The sequence below is a fragment of the Eurosta solidaginis genome, chromosome 2, assembly GCF_040869045.1.
Source record: "Eurosta solidaginis isolate ZX-2024a chromosome 2, ASM4086904v1, whole genome shotgun sequence".
Lineage (NCBI taxonomy): Eukaryota > Metazoa > Arthropoda > Insecta > Diptera > Tephritidae > Eurosta > Eurosta solidaginis.
Window position 1 is genome coordinate 264,450,702 of NC_090320.1, and position 20,295 is coordinate 264,470,996.

General features: G+C 34.5%; 2 protein-coding genes across 4 annotated transcripts in view; one reads left to right on the plus strand and one right to left on the minus strand.

The window, feature by feature from the left end:
• Positions 1-20,295, minus strand: part of Pde1c (Phosphodiesterase 1c) — a 704,757-nt gene that overhangs the window by 198,754 nt on the left and 485,708 nt on the right. The gene's annotated exons all lie outside the window — the stretch shown is intronic.
• On the plus strand, positions 5,102-10,778 carry LOC137242746 (uncharacterized). The gene is made up of 4 exons (XM_067769998.1): positions 5,102-5,199; positions 5,292-5,354; positions 8,397-8,542; positions 8,606-10,778. Exons 1-4 carry the CDS (start codon positions 5,153-5,155, stop codon positions 9,583-9,585), a joined length of 1,236 nt encoding a protein of 411 aa, XP_067626099.1. The 5' UTR covers positions 5,102-5,152; the 3' UTR covers positions 9,586-10,778.

Below are 20,295 nucleotides of genomic sequence, written 5' to 3' on the forward strand. Positions count from 1 at the left end.
AAAACTGCTCTGGAATTCCATGTTCTGGGATTCTCGGCCGTTATGCCAATACGTTGAAAGTTGTGTATTGGTACGACCTTCTTAACAGAATTTTATAAAAAGTTCACATGATGGTCGACCATCTTTACTAATTCTTACCAGTATATGATGACTTCTGAGTGGAATAAAACCTTACCTCAGCAAATTTTTTCCAAATGACATCCATTTTAAGATTTTTTTTGAAAAACTCTATATGTGTACCAGTATTTGTTTATGGAATAGTCTAGTTCAGAATATCGTTCAAAAACGTCACATCTCTAAATTTTATTGCAAGACAACCCTGTTTGTCCGGAAAACTCGGTAAACAATTTTCGATTTCTTTTACTATCTTTTATTAATAATACTTCATTCTGGACTCTAAAACCAAATTGTTTTAGGACGAATCAGGAAGTAGTTGATTGAAAACGTCATCTTTTAAAATTTGGCTGAAGAAAGCCCTATTTCAAAATTTACTTCAATAGGGGTTTTCTTTATTTATTTATTTATTAGTCTGCAAATTCACCAATTAATGAAACTAAATATAGTTACGGATTACAGATTAATTACAGAACCATACAAATGGAACAAAATTATTTTATAAAATATGTATATATATTATTAAATCAGTTGTCCGGATGGACTGTCATACCGAGCAACGGGAATTGATTATTACTGCTGTCGGAATGTACGTGAATTCGGGCAGCTGATGTATATTTGACACACAACAAGTAGTGCTGCGATGTGGAGGAGTTTGGAAAGGACGTAATTCCAAGCCACCCGCCCAAAGTTACTGGAGCTGGTGATAAAACGTGATTTCGAGCAGCTGATGTATATTTGACATACAACAAGTAGGGCTGCGATGTGTGGGAGGTTGGAAAGGATGTGATTCCAAGCCACCCGACCAAAGTTACTGGAGCTGGTGATAAGAGTGGGAGGTTGGAAAGGACGTGATTCCAAGCCACCCACCCAAATAATTGCGTATTTAAGGTAGTCAGCAGATATTTTTTTATTACGTGGAGTGAGTCACACGTATCAATGTTTTTGCAATGCTTATTGAAGTCAGTACACAGACAACGAAGAGGTTCGTGCATTTCAAAATTCGATCTGCATGTGCTTATATGTATGGCGGCCACCGTGGTGTGATGGTAACGTGCTCCGCCTACCACACCGTATGCCCTGGGTTCGCACCCCGGGTAAAGCAACATCAAAATTTTATAAATAAGGTTTTTAAATTAGAAGAACATTTTTCTAAGCGGGGTCACCCCTCGGCAGTGTTTGGCAAGCGCTCCGGGTGTATTTCTGCCATGAAAAGCTCTCAGTGAAAACTCATCTGCCTTGCAGATGCCGTTCGGAGTCGGCATAAAACATGTAGGTCCCGTCAGGCCAATTTGTAGGGAAAATCAAGAGGAGCACGACGCAAATTGGAAGAGAAGCTCGGCCTTAGATCTCTTCGGAGGTTATCGCGCCTAACATTTATTTATTTTATGTGCTTATATGAAGCGGTTGAAAATGCCTAGATGGTCTAAAGGGAACATTAAATAAAATTTGACCAAGCAGAAAAGGGCTATTTACCATCCCTCTAATAGGTTTTACTACAAATAACACACCTGCCATCTCCCTACGACTCCGTAACGTAAGGAGCTGAATAAGTTTTAAACGGCAGGAGTAGAGAGGAAGAATCCTTGAGGTGTCCCACGGTAAGTTCCTTAGCGCAAAAGTCAGGAATTGCTTTTGAACCACGCAGAGCGTCTGGTAACGAGGGTTCCAGATTATCGAAGCGTATTCTAATATTGGCCGCACCAAAGATATAAAGAGAGTATTGGTAATATATGGACATTCGATTTCTTTAGACCATCCTTTGAACGAAGTTATGAGATCGGTCGTTCTTTAGCGGAATACTGAGCGTATCAATAACTTACATTACCAATTTAAAAAATCAATTTTTTTTCAAGTTATTGCGTGAACGGACTTGTCCAATTCTTTTCTAATGGGGACCAAATTAATATATGAAGTTCTGATGATGATATGAAGGTTTACAACTAATCTACAATGAACCCACAAAAGTTAACCTACACGATCAGCTTTTAAGGATGAAACATAGCAGGATTATTAACTGTAAAATTTTGGATTGGCCTTGTTGGCTCGTATCAAAGTTTAGAAAAAAGAATCGTCTTTCTCTAAAATTTATTCATAGTTAGCGATTATCAAACTCTTCATAAAAATATAATCCATATAATCCTATTTAATAACCAATTAGGAGCTAAATACAAAAATCTAAATAGTTTCGTTATACGTGAAGTAGATCTAAGTGTTACTGTTAAATGCAATGAATAATAAAGTAGCTCACAAGCGAAAAGGGGTTATTTTCCCTCCAATGTGCAGTCATCTGGCTAGCCACTGTGTGTACGTGTGATCTTATTATCTTTTTTTTACAGTTGTCCACCTATTTACTCCAATGCATTTTCGTTCAAGGCATTGGTCAATGCACAGTAGTCGCGTGTTGTAGGGCTTCCACCAACTATAGAGATGGCAGATTGAGACAAACAGAAATATCGACTTGACTCCAGCAAAATTTATCTATACAGATAATCGACTCAAAATGAGTCGGTTTCATAAGATCGTTTCATTCCGATAAAAAATACGAAAATACTTTATTAAATTCATATTATCTTCAAAGCAACGCTAACACACATTTTTTTCATGTAATATTATTCACATGGATTGGAAAATATACATAGTTAGTTAGTTGTATTCCTAGATAGAATTGAACATCTAGTTGACAATCGCAAAAGTTAAAACTAATACCATAGCCATCCAGAAGCACAACTTATCGCTCCTAGTCGGAGCATAGGGCGGAGAATATACATAATGCTGCCATTTTTTTTGCTGTGGTGATGAAAATACTCACAGAAAAATATATCATGTACATGAATATGAGAAAATTTCGAACTTAATTAGTTTTATTAAAATTCGTTGAATTAAAATTCCACTTTACCAAGTTTAGGGGCCGTTTTCGCCGAGACAAGTTACCCTACATTCATACATAGCTAAAGCGGTGTTTTAAAATGTGTTTTCAAGTTCAATAATGGCTCATTTGGAACCCTACAATGCTAATCAATAGTTAGCTGAGAAATAGTACTTAAATAACAATTTTTAGTCCATTTTTGCAAAATAATGGAAACCAGTTGTAGGTTTTGAAAAATTAAAGAGAAACTGGTTTTACAAAAATAAATATATAGGGCATATATCTTGTTATACGATAAAGGACCAATTTCACGCAAAGAATAAATATGAATCTCTGAAACTACTTACATATAAAATTTATGGATCCAATGAACACTTTTTTACCAGGGGCCTGTTTCAGAAGTGACAATCGCGTCAATTGAACTTGAAACTTTAGAATCGACGGCGAAAAAACCGACAATTGTCGGACAAGGGTGCTGACAATTACCGATCTGAGAAATTGTCGTGACAATAATGACAAAACTAAATAGCTCTGTCAGAATCAATAGCAGAGCGAGCTTTGAAAATGTACTTGTTTTTACAGTCCATAAATGTAAATGCTATCATTTAAGTAAAACTAAAGAACGAAATGATTTTCAGCAATGTGACAAAAACCACAGACGCAATTTGTCACATTTTTAATGAAGTTTAACGAAAAAAAATAATCATAATTACCTTCACAAATTTTTCTGTGAAAGGCGTTTTTCAAAAAGCTTTTGAATTATCTCTGCCAAAACGAAAAAATTCTATCATGACAAAATTGCCCTTGCCAATGCTATGTAAAAGGCCCCAGGCTAAATAAACTTTAGTATTTCACGACATTTTGCTTCTTTGTTTAAAAATATTTCAAATGAAAAAGCAGCTTGTTGGAAAAAGTTTGTTCCATGAGAATAGGTAGATATTCATTCCGCTTCAGTTAAACTGATGATTATTCTATAAGTACTATTCAGCAGAAATGAGTAAGTAAATTCACCTTAGATCTGTGTTGTAGTCTCTTTAATTTTATTGTAATTCTTACCACCCGTTTTTCGTTACTGACGCGAACGTTTAGCTACTCTGAAAGCTAACTGTTTACATAATTTAATGCAGCAATTATTTAAATAAAAAGCCTGTAATTTGCTTTCAAATATGTTTCATTAAAATAAATGCTAAATACTGAAGCGAAATTTGTTTCAATCGGTTCATGAGTCAAATCGAAATAGAAAAATCAATTCAATTGGTTTCGACATAAAAGTCACATCTCTTTTTTGCTTAACAATGGGTAGGCTTAGAACATGTTATAGTTGAGCAACGGTTGATCATGCATTCACTAAACGTGCGCTAGTACATCACGATCAGCCGAGTGGTTCTTTGTTCTCTTCCACTTGTGTAATCATACAATTTTCATGAACAGTTAAGCCGGAGTCATTGGTGCCGTATGTCGTATCGCTGTATCCGTATCCCTAACGTAATCAGCTGTTTATCGTTACGACGGTAAACCAAAACCCAATTGGTTGGCTACGATACGGTTACGACTTTAGCGGCACCAATAATCGATTGCATTGATTCTCATAAAGTTGGTCGAATCAGCTTTTATAAGGTTACCGATACGGTTACCGATAAAGCACCTATGTCTCCAGCTTTATGCAGCAAACAAATTTTTACTTTAGACGCCCAAATCAGTGACAAAAGTACCCTCAAGAAGAAAAGTAACAGGCAGAAGTTTTTCTCACATACTACTCTGCAAACGTAAGTAATCATTTTCGTTGCTTAAATTCTTATTAATTTAAAAAGTTCTCCTACTTGGAGTACGCGAGGATCACTACATGAAAACCGGTATTGACACTAGCTATTGCTGGATCTAAGCAACTAATGTACCAAATAGCTTAGCAGTAGCAGCAGCTTGTAACGCTCACTGATCACTGAATTTCAACAACAGTTGCATTAAACTGTTGCGTCTTTTGAAACCACCCTATTGTTTGTTAAGTAAGTTGACTTCAGAAGACGTGTAGCCTGTTGCGCTCATCATTGACCATTGGTTTTCAACCACTTTTGCAGCAAATTGTTGCGCCTTCAGCACCTGTTGTGCGCCCTTTTCTCAGTCACCTGCTAGTCGTTGAATAATCTAGATCGTTGCGCTTGCGCTAAGAAGATGGAAGAGTTATTGCCTTCCGTAAATTTAGACGAAAACCTTACAAAGTAAGTGTTACATTTAAATAAAACGTCTTTGTTAAATTGTAAAGTTATTAAAAATTAAAAATTTTGTTTATTTTTCATTTCTAATATTTTAGTATTATGAATGAATTGTTGGGTGAATCAACTCTGAATTGTGAAACAAGTAACACATCGTTTGAGTAAGTGAAGCAATTTGAATATAATATATACGTTTATATGTACTATATGTTTATTAGAGTGATCCGAAAGCTTGAGGCTGATGACCTTTTGGCTTCTAGCGTAACACAAAATCATCCCCTAAATATTTCGTGCAAAGGTAGTTATTAATTAAACTGTAGAAACTTCGAGTAGATCGCCACAAGTGTTCAAAATGTTACGTTCTTTAAATTTGTGAGCAAACCAAAGAGATACTTTCACAGTGGTTATAAACAAAACAATTTTTCAATTTGCAGAAAAAGTTATACATATATTTTGTGAACTGAAAAACGAAATAATGTAACTTATATACAGTCAGTTTTACTTAAGACTTTGCGTAAAACTGGGGCCGTATCGTATCATACGATCAGTGATCGAATGCCATTTTTTAAATCACAATAGCTCCGAAACGGTGAATCGGATAAATGTAATTATATGAACTAGACGTACTAGATCCACGATATATTATTATTATTATTTTTTTAATGGTTTGATTGCCTAATTTTTATCGCTTGAGTGAAAATAGTTTTCGTTCCGTGATCGCGAGTGACAATACAGCTCCTGATTTTTTTTAGATTCCTATGAAATCGGAGAGCGTATAAATAGTTTTTTACTCAAATTGCTAGTGAAGGTGGCTTTTGGTAATAATCTAACAAAAATGAAACAAAAATTAGAAACTTTCGTTGCTTAAGTCGATTAAGTTTTATATTTAAATTTCAACTTCTCCTTAGAAACCTATTTTAAAAAAATTTGCGTTTTTCTCTTCATGATGCTATCAACATTAAATAAATAATAAATTTAGAAAACTTACAAGTTGCGAGCGTCTATCAGCAATTATATCGACTCTTGTCGATCGGATTTTTTCCACATTTTTTTTAGCTATTGTGCAAAAGAATTGTCACATCTCTGTGCTATTATAAATTTTTAGCTTAATAGAAACAGATTTCGAGAAATTTCGACTATTCGATTGATATAACACGCCATCTTACTCTTTTAACCTCGCATTCCAATGAACAGTGATCCAGATACCTATAAAAGTTTAACATACAAATGCAGCAACAAATTTATCCATATGAATTTCTATCGGGATCTGGATCACTCTTCATTCGTACGCGAGGTAAGATTATCGCTCATCGGTTAGCCATCTGCTTCCATCGACACTTGCATTAGGGAAGAAAGAGTTAATACATTTTCAGTAGCGCTATACCCAATAATCGAGAGAAATTTTTGTATGAATATTTACCAATTTTGAAATAATTTAAACTTTAGCAAACTTTTAAATATTTCATAAATATTTTATTCAGCATCTTTAAATCTTCAGAAACGCGTTTTTACACTTAAAAATAATGTTCAGTCTTCGCTAATACTCTAGAATAGCGGTCGACCGCAAATACGCGTCTAAAAATATAAGGAGGGGTGTAAAAAGACGTGATTTGAACTCAGTATCAATAATCCGAGGTCGGAAAAAATGTTGGTTCTATCAAAAGAAGTTGGCGAAAACCAAATTAGGACACCGTACTGCTTCGAAACTGGAGTTTGGAATACATAGAATTTTTGCACAGAATACTTTACTGCTTTTAAAAAACTACCATGGGTGGGTCCAACCCCGGGTTGAAGATCAAAATTATATGCGCGCAAAATACTTTTATACAGAATTGTTTTCTTGTGTGCTACAAAATTATAACAATCAGATACAAATCGTTAACTTCTAACAGAGTTAAAGCTTTTATTTTGCGCCTTCCTGACGAGTCTTTTCACATCCTGAAATTTTTAGGCGCGTATTAGCAGCGGCTCGCTATTCTATCGAGTCTTATACCCAATTTTCTTTTCAAAATTGAAAAAACTCCAAATTTTAAATACTACATTCAAAGAAACCCACTTACCGAAAATGTGGAAAACATTTCCTAAAAAAAAACTCTATAGGTTAAAGAAACTTTCAAGGACCTCATATATTCGTATCAAACTTTTCATTAGCTCAGTGAATAAGTGCACTCGACAGGCAAGTTGAACATCTCGACTAGAAATGCAGCGCCACACAATTTACACAATTTAATTTTTTTAATTTCATTTGTACAATTTTTAAAATTTTGTATTTTTAAGAAAATTTCTTGTGCAGATTTGGACCTAGTTGACATACAAGGAGATTATTTTCATTTTCGTACTTAACTCCTAATCGTTCATTATATAACTAGATTTCCCATATAAATTTTTCCCCTCGATAGTCCGTAATTATGAAAAATGTTTGAGATGCGGATTTTTTTTATAGAAAAAGTACCACCTCTAGATTGTAATCTCCAAGTCGAAGTACAAAATAAAAGAGAAACGTGAAAAATTTACAGAAAATAATCTAGTTCCCAGAGATGGAACATATATGTAAACGCATAGATTATCTATTGATGATTTCATGTAGATTAAGGCATGTGTATACGTGGTCTTAGGGAAGGATTTCTATGGCGAAATATCATATATCATTTTTCCTAATTTTAATAGCCATTTTCCTCGGTTTTAGGACAAGTTTTTTCAGTGTACGTACAATAAAACTTTTGATCATATTTGATTTCTCTGGGCACAAGTATAAGTGGCCTCATTTTCGAACCATAAAAGACTCATTTGACGGCGAGTCTTAATAACGCTTTTTAAATTCCATTTCTGCTCATAGTTAAGTATTTTTCGAGTCGTTTTTTATAAACACTAATGGTCGCTGTATATTTAGTTACTTTATTTTCAATACGTCACCATAAAAGCGTATGGGAGGAGGGAGGAATTTTTGAATCTTCTTTTAATCGCAGATATTACAGTTTTTAATCTTCCTCGAGTCGTATTTGTAGTCAGTATGTTATCTAGCTCTAAAATTTGTTATTGTATTTCTCATAAATCACATCGCAAACGCAAAAGAGAGTCAAATAATAAACGCTTAGAGGTCAAAAGCCTTAACAATAAATCACAGCACGTTTTTTTCTGGTCACGCTAATGTGTACGTATACTAAAATAACTCAAGCATAACGTACATTTTTATGTATTTACAGCTCCAACTACTCATCTGAAATAGAAAACGTACAGCCTTGCAATTTTGAAACAATTGGCGAAAATTTTGTCTATATACCTGAAGTTAACGTCTCAAGCAACACTTTGCGCTTGATCCTGCGAGCATTATCTTCAGACGATAGTTCCTGTAAGTTGTTTGGAGTTGATTTAAAAAAAAAAAAAACTATAAATTTTAACGTTTTCATTACAGTTTGTGTTAAATCTCCAACAAAGAAGCGTCCCTGTCAACCAGACATGTGGCAACAGAATATACGAAAAAAGTTGCGTGAATGTGGAAAACCATACACGGATAAGCATGGTATACAGAGGCCTGGGCGAAAAATGGGTTTGCCTTGTAGCGAGTTATGTTTTTATCGATGTACTCAAAAAATTACGCAACGCACGCGTGCAGAACTTCACAACAAATATTGGAGCCTTAATGATGTCGAGAAAAAAGCTTATATATTATTATCCGTACAGCCGTGCGATGTTAAACGTCGACGTAAGTCTTCTACACAGCGTAAATCGCGAACTTTTAATTATTATTTTGATACAAAAGAAGAAACTGTACAAGTATGTAAAAAGTTTTTTTTAAGTACTATTGGTATTTCGGAAAGAAAAATTTACTATTTATATAATGTTCCTAACAATGAGGACAATGACGATACTCAAACAAAACCAAAGATTCGCGGTAGACCGCGAACTAAAATTCAAAAAATTCAAAAAGAAACTGTTGGAGAAAAAATGCAAGAAATAGAAAATCAATATGTTGCGAGTAATGATATATTGAAAATATGTACAGAACAACTGGGTTTACCTTGTAGTGATAATTGTGTATATCAATGCACTCAACTTTTTAATGAAGAAGCTCGTGCAGAACTTCATAACAAATATCAAAACCTTAGTGACACAGAAAAAGAATCACATATTTTTGGATCTGTACAGCAATCCGATGGAAACTGTGCAGATTCTTTCGATTTTTATATTGATACTAACATTGCATCGGTTCAAGTCTGTAAAGAGTTTTATCTCAGTACTTTTGGAATATCTGAGAATGTAATTTATAATTTATTCAACGCTTCGAACTATGAGGAACACGCTTCAGTACCAAAGAATTTCGGTTTACCATCCACTAATATTGATAAAATTCAAGAAGTCACAGAACATGTACTTAATTTCTATGCATTGTGATATCCTACGTTTTTGCACTATCATGAGCAGTCCGATTATAAATTGTATGTGACGAAGTTTTTTCTTTGAAAACTATGAGGCATATTTGTGGTCAAAGTTATGTAGGTACTTAAGTCCAGTTAAAACATTCATTATTTCCTGGGGGTATCGGTCGAGAAAATTACAGCTGCTTTTAAGTACGCACGTTATTTCCTATGTAACAAAGTCGCAACTAACTTTAAGCACCAACTTAATTTTGACTATGAATAGCATTTCGAACATATAATAGGAATGAATATGTGAAAACAAATAATTACGAGATTTTTTATTGTGATTGAAATTTATCATATCTAACCATTAAACATTGGCCCGAAGTCAGACTCAAAATAAAGTCAACTTTAATATTAATAGCGTTTTGTTGAGATACATTTTTATTGTTATCTGTAAATGTTACAAATATGTAAATTAAGGATCTAATTTCTTCAACCGATTGACTTGATATTGACTTTTGTTAAACTGTTTTCTTGACACACTGTCTAGTGTAACCGCTGTCACAAATTAACCTATTAATTAACTTATTCATGTTATATCATTTAATATAAGCTTACTTAAGTTATAAATAAGATGTTATTATAGAAACTGGTCGTGAGATGTGACTTTATTTCTGACTATGACTTCGTGCCGCTTTATGAGACGCATTCTTAAACAAAACGAAGTAGGTACTTAAAATTTGGAACAATGGGCTACATGCATAGAAGTAGTGAAGTCCATTTTTGTTTGTTTTGTAACTTAAAACTGGTATTAAAATTTCAAGTGATTGCTTTAAATAAAGCGTTCCCTGGTTTTATGGATAGTTATGGCCCAATGTATTAAACCTAGCTCTAACTTTAAGTATCTACTTAGTTTTGACTTTGAGCAAGTTTTTGCTGGGGCATATTTACAGTCGAACTTTAATATGCACTTAAAGTTAGTTACAGCTTTTTTGACAGATAGCCCACCCATAGCAAATGTGATGTCAAGAAGCTGTAGCTTACTTTAAGTATCTACTTAATTTTGATTTTGAATAAGCTTTTATATTATTTATTTTAGTTTATAGAATTTTTCTGTACTTAAGTCTGATATTCAGGTTTCACACGCACATCTCTTAGCCTTATGATTCTATTTACACAGTATTAAGAAAACATCAAAATTTTTGAAATAAAAAATGTTTTCTGCAAAATTCACACACTTAAATTAATGTTTTTTGTGTATTTTTTGGTTGGGATTGTGATTCTTGTCTGCTTTTGTTTTCAATAGAATATACATATGTACGTATCTATATCTGAGAATTCTCAAACCAATCATGCAAATAAACCTTTTGTTTTATTAGGGGGACTCATGATAGCATATAAACTTATAAGGTGTAAAATTATATCCATTTACACACGCGGTTATATGAACGCACCTAGTAATACTCTTGATAAACTTGATTGTTTTTCAGCTGTATTATTTCCAAAAAAATTTTTTTGATTGTTATACAAATTAAAAAATACCAAAATTAAGTGAACAATCAAAACTAAAACGCCTTTACTTGCTGATGTTGGAGATTTTTGATGAAAATGCCGTCTGTAATGTCTGCAAGGTTGCATTCCTTTGAGTTTACCGCGTTTACACAATGACAGCTCGTGCCTAAACTAGATAAATTTATACGTTTACACACTTTATAAGGCATTTATACGGTTACATGAGTCCCCCTATTGTGTAGCATTATGTATGTGTCTATTAGTGTGGGTCGATTTTATCCACATAAAATCGTGAATGTCGAAAATGCCCTACAAATCATTCTGAGCAACTTTAATTGAGACATTGTTAATTTAACATAGATTTCGAGCCAAGAGGAAGTTTATTTGATTGAAGTTAAAAAAATTCTTATACCTATAAAATGGTATATTAAGTTTGTCACGAAAGTTGTCTGAAAGTTGTAAGACCTTAAAGGCGGAGAGATAGACCATACAATAAGTAGGTAAACCGGTAAATCAGGATAAAGATCTGAGTTGATTTAGCCACGTCCATCTGTCTGTTTGAACGCAAACTTGTCCCTTAATTTTTGAAATATCTTGATGAAATTTGGTGAGCGGATATATTTTGGTTCATATTAGACATTTGTCGATTTTTCAGAAAAGAGGATTTTGTGTCATATCCTCCTCAATTTATATCAGATAAAAGTTAAAAATTTTACCAGAAGCTTTTGTATATGGCACATATTATTGTCTGAAAAAATCGTAGCGATCGGTCATTTACAAGAAGCTTTTTTGTGATTTCCGCCCCATTTTAACAGCTAGAAGCTTCAAATTTCACAAAATGGTTACATACGTACATGGTATGTTTTGCTATCTGGAAAACTCGTAGAGATCGGTATACATATACAAGCTATTATTCAGATATGAGATTCATTGTCATATCTATCTCATGTTGACAACAAGAAACGTGAAACTTTGTGTGAGAATTCACGATTTCTTATTTACTTGTTTGATATTTATCGAAAACTTCGCTTAAGTATGTACATGCATATGTTCTCTATACATTACATATCTTATACAGCCGATTATTCGGGTGTTACGAAAGGAATAAGATTATTGCTCAGGACCAATCCTTACTCATTTTTTATACTCAGTTGAGCACAGCTCACAGAGTATATTAAGTTTGATTGGATAACGGTTGGTTGTACATATATAAAGGAATCGAGATAGATATAGACTTCCATATATCAAAATAATCAGGATCGAAAACAAATTTGATTGAGCCATGTCCGTCCGTCCGCCCGTTAACACGATAACTTGAGTAAATTTTGAGGTATCTTGATGAAATTTGGTATGTATGTTCCTGAGCACTCATCTCAGATCGCTATTTAAAATGAACGATATCGGACTATAACCACGCCCACTTTTTCGATATCGAAAATTTCGAAAAACCGAAAAAGTGCGATAATTCATTACAAAAGACAGATAAAGCGACGAAACTTGGTAGATGAGTTGAACTTATGACGCAGAATAGAAAATTAGTAAAATTTTAGACAATGGGCGTGGCATCGCCCACTTTTAAAAGAAGGTAATTTAAAATTTTGCAAGCTGTAATTTGGCAGTCGTTGAAGATATCATGATGAAATTTGGCAGGAACGTTACTCCTATTACTATAGGTACGATTAATAAAAATTAGGAAAATCGGAGAAGGACCACGCCCACTTTTAAAAAAAAAATTTAACAAAAAGTTTAATATCTTTACAGTATATAAGTAAATTATGTCAACATTCAACTCCAGTAATGATATGGTGCAACAATATACAAAAATAAAAGAAAATTTCAAAATGGGCGTGGTTCCGCCCTTTTTCATTTAATTTGTCTAGGATACTTTTAACGCCATAAGTCGAACAAAAATTAACCAATCCTTTTGAAATTTGGTAGTGGCATAGATTTTATGACGTTAACTGTTTTCTGTGAAAATGGGCGAAATCGGTTGATGCCACGCCCAGTTTTTATACACAGTCGTCCGTCAGTCCTTCCGCATGGCCGTTAACACGATAACTTGAGCAAAAATCGACATACATATCTTTAATTAACTTAGTTCACGTGCTTACTTGAACTCACTTTATCTTGGTATGAAAAATGAACGAAATCCGACTATGACCACGCCCACTTTTTCGATATCGAAAATTACGAAAAATGAAAAAATACCATAATTCTATACCAAATACGAAAAAAGGGATGAAACATGGTAAGGTAATTGGATTGTTTTATTGACGCGAAATATAACTTTAGAAAAAACTTTATAAAATGGTTGTGACACCTACCATATTAAGTAGAAGAAAATGAATAAGTTCTGCAGGGCGAAATAAAAAACCCTTAAAATCTTTGCAGGTATTAAATATATTAGCGGCATCCAACAGATGATGTTCTGGGTCACCCTGGTCCACATTTTGGTCGATATCTGGAAAACGCCTTCACATATACAACTACCACAACTCCCTTTTAAAACTCTCATTAATACCTTTAATTTGATACCAATATCGTACAAACTCATTCTAGAGTCACCCCTGGTCCACCTTTATGGCGATATCTCGAAAAGACGTCCACCTATAGAACTAAGCCCCACGCGCTTTTAAAGTACTCATTAACGCCTTTCATTTGATACCCATATCGTACAAACATATTCTAAAGTCACCCCTGGTCCACCTTTATGGCGATTTCTCGAAAAGGCCAACACCTATAGAACGAAGGCCCACTCCCTTTTAAAAATACTCATTAACACCTTTCATTTGATACCCATATCGTACAAACAAAGTCTAGAGTCACCCCTGGTCCACCTTTATTGCGATACCTCGGAAAGGCGTCCACCTATAGAACTAAGGCCCACTCCCTTTTAAAATACTCATTAACTCCTTTCGTTTGATACCAATATTGCACAAACGAATTCTAGAGTCACCCCTGGCCCACCTTTATGGCGATATCTCGAAACGGCGTCCACCTATGGAACTAAGGATAACTCCCTTTTAAAATACTCATTAACATCTTTATTTTGATACCCATATTGTACAAAAAAATTCTAGGGTCACCCCTGGTCCACCTTTATGGCGATATCTCGAAACGGCGTCCACCTATGGAACTAAGGATTACTCCCTTTTAAAATACTCACTAGCACCTTTCTTTTGATACCCATATTGTACAAACAAATTCTAGGGTCACCCCTGGTCCACCGTTATGGCGATATCTCGAAAATGCGACCACCTATACACCAACCACCACTCCTTTTTAAAACCCTCATTAATACCTTTAATTTGATACCCATATCGTACAAACACATTCTAGAGTCACCCCTGGTCCACCTTTATGGCGATATTTCGAAACGGCATCCACCTATAGAACTAAGGCCCACTCCCTTTTAAAATACTCATTAACACCATTCGTTTGATGCCCATATTGTACAAACAACTTCTAGGGTCACCCCTGGTCCACCTTTGTGGCGATATCTCGAAACGGCGTCCACCTATGGAACTAAGGATTACTCCCTTTTAAAATACTCATTAACACCTTTCTTTTGGTAACCATATTGTACAAACAAATTCTAGGGTCACCCCTGGTCCACCTTTATGGCGATATCTCGAAACGGCGTCCACCTATGGAACTAAGGATTACTCCCTTTTAAAATACTCATTAAGACCTTTCTTTTGATAACCATATTGTACAAACAAATTCTAGGGTCACCCCTGGTCCACCTTTATGGCGATATCTCGAAACGGCGTCCACCTATGGAACTAAGGATTACTCCCTTTTAAAGTACTCATTAACACCTTTCATTTGATACCCATATCGTACAAACGCATTCTAGAGTCAACCCTGATCCACCTTTATGGCTATATCCCTAAAAAGCTTCCACCTATAGAACTATGGCCCACTCCCTCATAAAATACTCTTTAATGGCTTTCATTTGATACACATGTCATACAAACTTATTCCAGGGTTTCCCTCGGTGCATTTTCCTACATGGTTATTTTCCCTTATGTTGTTACCATAGCACTCAACTGAGTATGTAATGTTCGGTTACACCTGAACTTAACCTTCCTTACTTGTTATTTTACAAACAATTTTAATTTTTCAATTTTTGGTACGACGCTTTCTAGTTAAAAAACACCACTACGAATTTCCAATCGCTAACACTTAGCGCCGATTTAAAACTCTTTTTTCTAAAACAAGTAAAATAAACACAAAGTAAGGAAGGCTAGGTTCGGGTGTAACCGAGCTGAGAGCTTTGGAGACAAAATAAGGGAAAATCACCATATAGGAAAATGAATCAAGGGATGTGTTTGTATGACATGGTTATCAAATGGAAGGTATTAAAGAATATTTTAAAAGGGAGTGGGCCCAAGTTCTATAGGTGGACTCCTTTTCAAGATATCGCCATAAAGGTGGACCAGGGGTGACTCTAGAATGTGTTTGTACGATATGGGTATCAAATTAAAGGTATTAATGAGGGTTCTAAACGGGCCCCTAGTCGTATATGTGAAGGCATTTTCGAGATTCGACCAAAATGTGGACCAGGGTGACCTAGAAAATCTTCTGTCGGATACCGCTAATTTATTTATATATGTAATACCACGAACAGTATTCCTGCCATTTCCAAGGGCCTTTGATTTCGCCCTGCAGAACTTTTTCATTTTCTTCTACTTAATATGGTAGGTGTCACACCCATTTTACAAAGTTTTTTCTAAATTTATGTATAAATTGCGTCAAAAAACCAGTCCAATCACCATTTTTTATCGCTTTATTTGTATTTGGTATAGAATTATGGCATTTTTTTCATTTTTCAAAATTTTCGATATAGAAAAAGTGGGCGTGGTCAAGTCGGATTTCGCCCATTTTTAATACCAAGATAAACTGAGTTCAGGTAAGTACGTGAACTAAGTTTAGTAAAGATATATTCATTTTTGGTCAAGTTATCATGTTAACGGCCGAGCGGAAGGACAGACGGTCGACTGTGTATAAAAATTGGGCGTGGCTTTAACCGATTTCGCCCGTTTTCACAGAAAAGAGTTAACAGCATAGAAGCTATGCCTTTACCAAATTTCTCATAGATTGGTAAATTTTTGTTCGACTTATGGCATTAAAAGTATTCTAGACAAATTAAATGAAAAAGGGCGGAGCCACGCCCATTTTGAAATTTTCTTCTATTTTTTTATTTTGTTGCACCATATCATTACTGGAGTTGAATGTTGACATAATTTACTTATATACTGTAAAGATATTCAATTTTTCGTAAAAATTTGACTTAAAATTTTTTTTTTTAAATGGGTGTGTCCGTCATCCGTATGTGCTAATTTTTATCTTGAACATATATAGTAATAGGTGTAACATTCCTGTCAAATTTCATTACGATATCTTCAACGATTGCCAAATTGCAGCTTGCCAAACTTTTAAATTACCTTCTTTCAAAAGTGGGCGGTGCCACGCCCAATGTCCAAATTTTACTGATTTCCTATTTTGCGTCATAGGGTCAACAAACCTACCAAGTTTCATCGCTTTATCTGTCTTTGGTAATGAATTATCGCATTTTCCGGTTTTTCGAAATTTTCGATATCGAAAAATTGGGTGTGGTTATGGTCCGATTTCGTTCATTTTATATAGCGATCTGGGATGAGTGCCCAGCAACTCACATACCAAATTTCATCAAGATACCTCAAAATTTACTCAAGTTATCGTGTTCACTGACAGAGACGGACGGACATGGCTAAATGAATTTCTTTTTTTGCCCAGATAATTTTGATATATAGAAGTCTATATCTATCTCGATTAGTTTATGCCGTTACGGGTTACCGTTATGCGAACAAAATTAATATTCCCTGTGAGCTCTGCTCAGCTGAGTATAATGAAATCCCAAACATTTCTTGCTCAGAATGTTTTGTACAGCATTTTCCGTTTAGGTGTAAGATTTTTTCGTTTTTTCGATTTCTTACAAATCGACCCGTACTACATAGAGTCTATATTAGAGCATATCGAAAAACTCACGCTTCCCACTTGAAATAAAGTGATTTTGTAAGACATTTTCAAAATTTTTTTTTAATATCGTATGCCTATTAGTGTTTTTGCTGGAGCGATAAGTTCACTGAAAGGGTAATTCCAAGGTTCACAGAGAAGTATAACAAACATATATATGGGGTGTGCAAAAATTATATATTTTTTTCGATATCACCTATTGCATATATATACACACATCTATAGATACCTATAAATAGTTTTACAAACTAAAGATTAGTTGATACATTCATTGACAAGAAACCTTACACTGAAACCATGCGAAAAATGTTTACCAAGCAAAAAAAAAAAAAACAAAAAAAAAAAACTAGTTTTTAAAAACAATCCGTGCGAAATACAGCGTTCCTATTAGAAAATAGAATTACATTGTTATAAAATATTGGTAAGTATGTACAAGGTATAAAGAAGTGTAAAGTAAACGGGTATAGAGTTTCATAGTTTCAGATAGAACTAGAGAGAATGCTAGAAAAAGACAATACAATAGATACATTAGAGAAAAGTTTAGAGATAAGGTGTTGGTAAAACTAAATGGTTGTATGTAGAACTTCAAAGTAGATTTTTCAAGGATTCATAAAGTTATTTATTTGTTAGAATTTAACATTTTTTGTTTAATACAATTCTAAAAATCTATCACCTTTTTCGACACGTCAAGTTGTAAAGAACATTTATTAGCCTTGAATTTAGATGTTAGACTATGGTATATTCTTGTTGTTGTAGTAGCGATCTGAAGGTTTTGGGGAGTGTTATCGATGTTGATGGTCGTTTGCCGGATATAGATCAGTTACGTTTCGGCCACAAGCATCATTAAGAAACCTAAACGTTGACTAGCCCGACCATCTTGGGAACGATTTGGTATGACCGCGGCCTTACCGCCCTCACTACCCCTAGGTACATGAGGAACTTGTGTCGCCAGAGCCTCGGCTACTAAAGAAACAGGATTTGCCACGGTTAGGTGAGGTTGACAATTGGGTTGGAGAAGCTATAAATTGCGTTGGCAATCCCTTGAATCAGCTTGGTATTTTAGTCTCGTCTTACAACAAGCATAGTAGGTTTTAATGTATATTAAAAGGCTAATGATTTTGATAATAAACGTAGGGTCACGGTCACATAAGTAAACAAAGCAAAGTGGTTTTAAAAGCAACTTCACATTAAGGTGGCCGTCATTTTTTTTTTATTGAACTCCAAACATTTTTTTGTTTTAAGTAATAATTACACAAAACTTCAATTGATTTGACCCACTTTAATGGGTGGGGGACACTTCTCCTTTGTTTTCGTTATTTATATGATACACGGCTCTCCGGATATCGTCATAGTGCTTACTGGATGGGATGTATAGGTTTAATATGATTTTATTTCTCCTTTACCAATGATAATTGGTATATGGATCATGTGGACCGAGGTCGAAACATTTCGAGAAAGATTAGCTGTGTCTGTCCGATATTAGTCCGAAAAGATCTACAATATGCGTTTTGTTTTTTTTTTTGGAAAAAAGGGTCCCACATCTACTTGCAAGTATAAGAGGCCATATCTGGGGATCGCAGTTTAATGGTATTTTTTTCCCGAACATAGTGTCACTCTGTTTTCTCAGCTCTCTCGTGAGTTTGTGTGTTCCTTTCACACCAAATTTAGAAATTTAATTTACCACAATGGGGTAACATCTTTTTTCCTTTTGGAAATATTTATTTTTTAAAACCATTAAAACTCTTATACCGTTTTCACACAGAAACACAATCGAATCACAATTTTATTTAATGAAATAATTAAGTTTCCCTTTTCATACAGGACCTCATTAAGCGAACATCTGTCAACAGCTCGAAAAAATTATTCCAGTTTTGGAAAAAATTGTTAAAATGGAAAGCAGCCGTTTCCTTCTTAACTATAAATACAATCGAAATATAATTCATGCGCAACTAACCATAGATGTTGCACCTAACCAAATATGTGTATATTTTCGAAAAATCCATATTATCTTTTGTAGCAAATGCAGCGAAAATTAAATTTTGAATTTTTTCATGTTTTTCTATTTTTCGTAAATTATTGAAAATAATTTATTTTTGATTGTCATTTGTTACATTGACAATAAAATTCGAAGCACCAAGCAAAACCGACTGGATTTTTCACTCGATTAGGCGTTCAATAAAGCAATAATGAGATAATTAAGAATTTGTATTTTGTATGGAAGACTGAGTTCGATTATGGCTTTAATGTAGAAAACTTGACTAATTATTTCATTAAGCCTCTGTGTGAAATTGGCATTACCTTATTTGATCTAGGCCCACACAATTTGATGCAGATTTAGGTCTAAGAAAATTTGAAAATTGAGCAGTGCCATCCTCCCTTCACCTTACACAAGGATCAATTCGTAATATGATCATTACGGAACGTTTTTAGCATTGATTTCGGGACTATTTAGGACCACTTCAAAGCTTGTCGGGACTCTCTTCGGTTCCATTAAGGACTATTGACGTTATAATTCAGGATTGCTGTTGGATAATTTCGTGTAAATTTTAAGATAAACTCGAAGCCATCTCGGGATAAATCCAAGCCGGTTAATTTGGGACGATTTCTGACTCAATTGGGGATTACATCGAGTTTTTTTAGGATCAGTTGAGTTCATTATATAAGGACTATTTGCGGTTCAGTTCGGAAGTATAGACGAATCATTTCTAAACTACTTCCAGGTTAATTATGCACTGATTTCATCATGATTTTGACTCTATTTCCGAATTCTTTGGTTACTTACTTATTTACTTAATTGGCGCTTAACCGTTTAAACGGTTATGGCCGCCCAACAACGTGCGACAGTCGCTCCTTGTCTTTGCCAAATTCTTTGGTTACAGTTACGGGAATAGTTGGGGAGTTTTCTAGATATCAAACAAGAAATATTTCGGGACTCGTCAGAGCTTAGTTGATCTAGATCAGTCTTTATAAATCATTTTGGATCCGATATAGTTATCAAACATCAAAAATCATGATTGCTGTAAAAATATTACAAATAAATTTTGGTCTGCATAGAAGTTGGCAGAGGCATGTGGCGTAGAGGTAAAGGGTATAAGTCTAAAAAATAATTTTAATTCTATGAGTCTTCATAGGGTAATCTGAACTTTGACCTCCGTGCGATTGGACATCACGTCTCTTATCGAGGTCAAAATTAATCTTCAACTGTAGT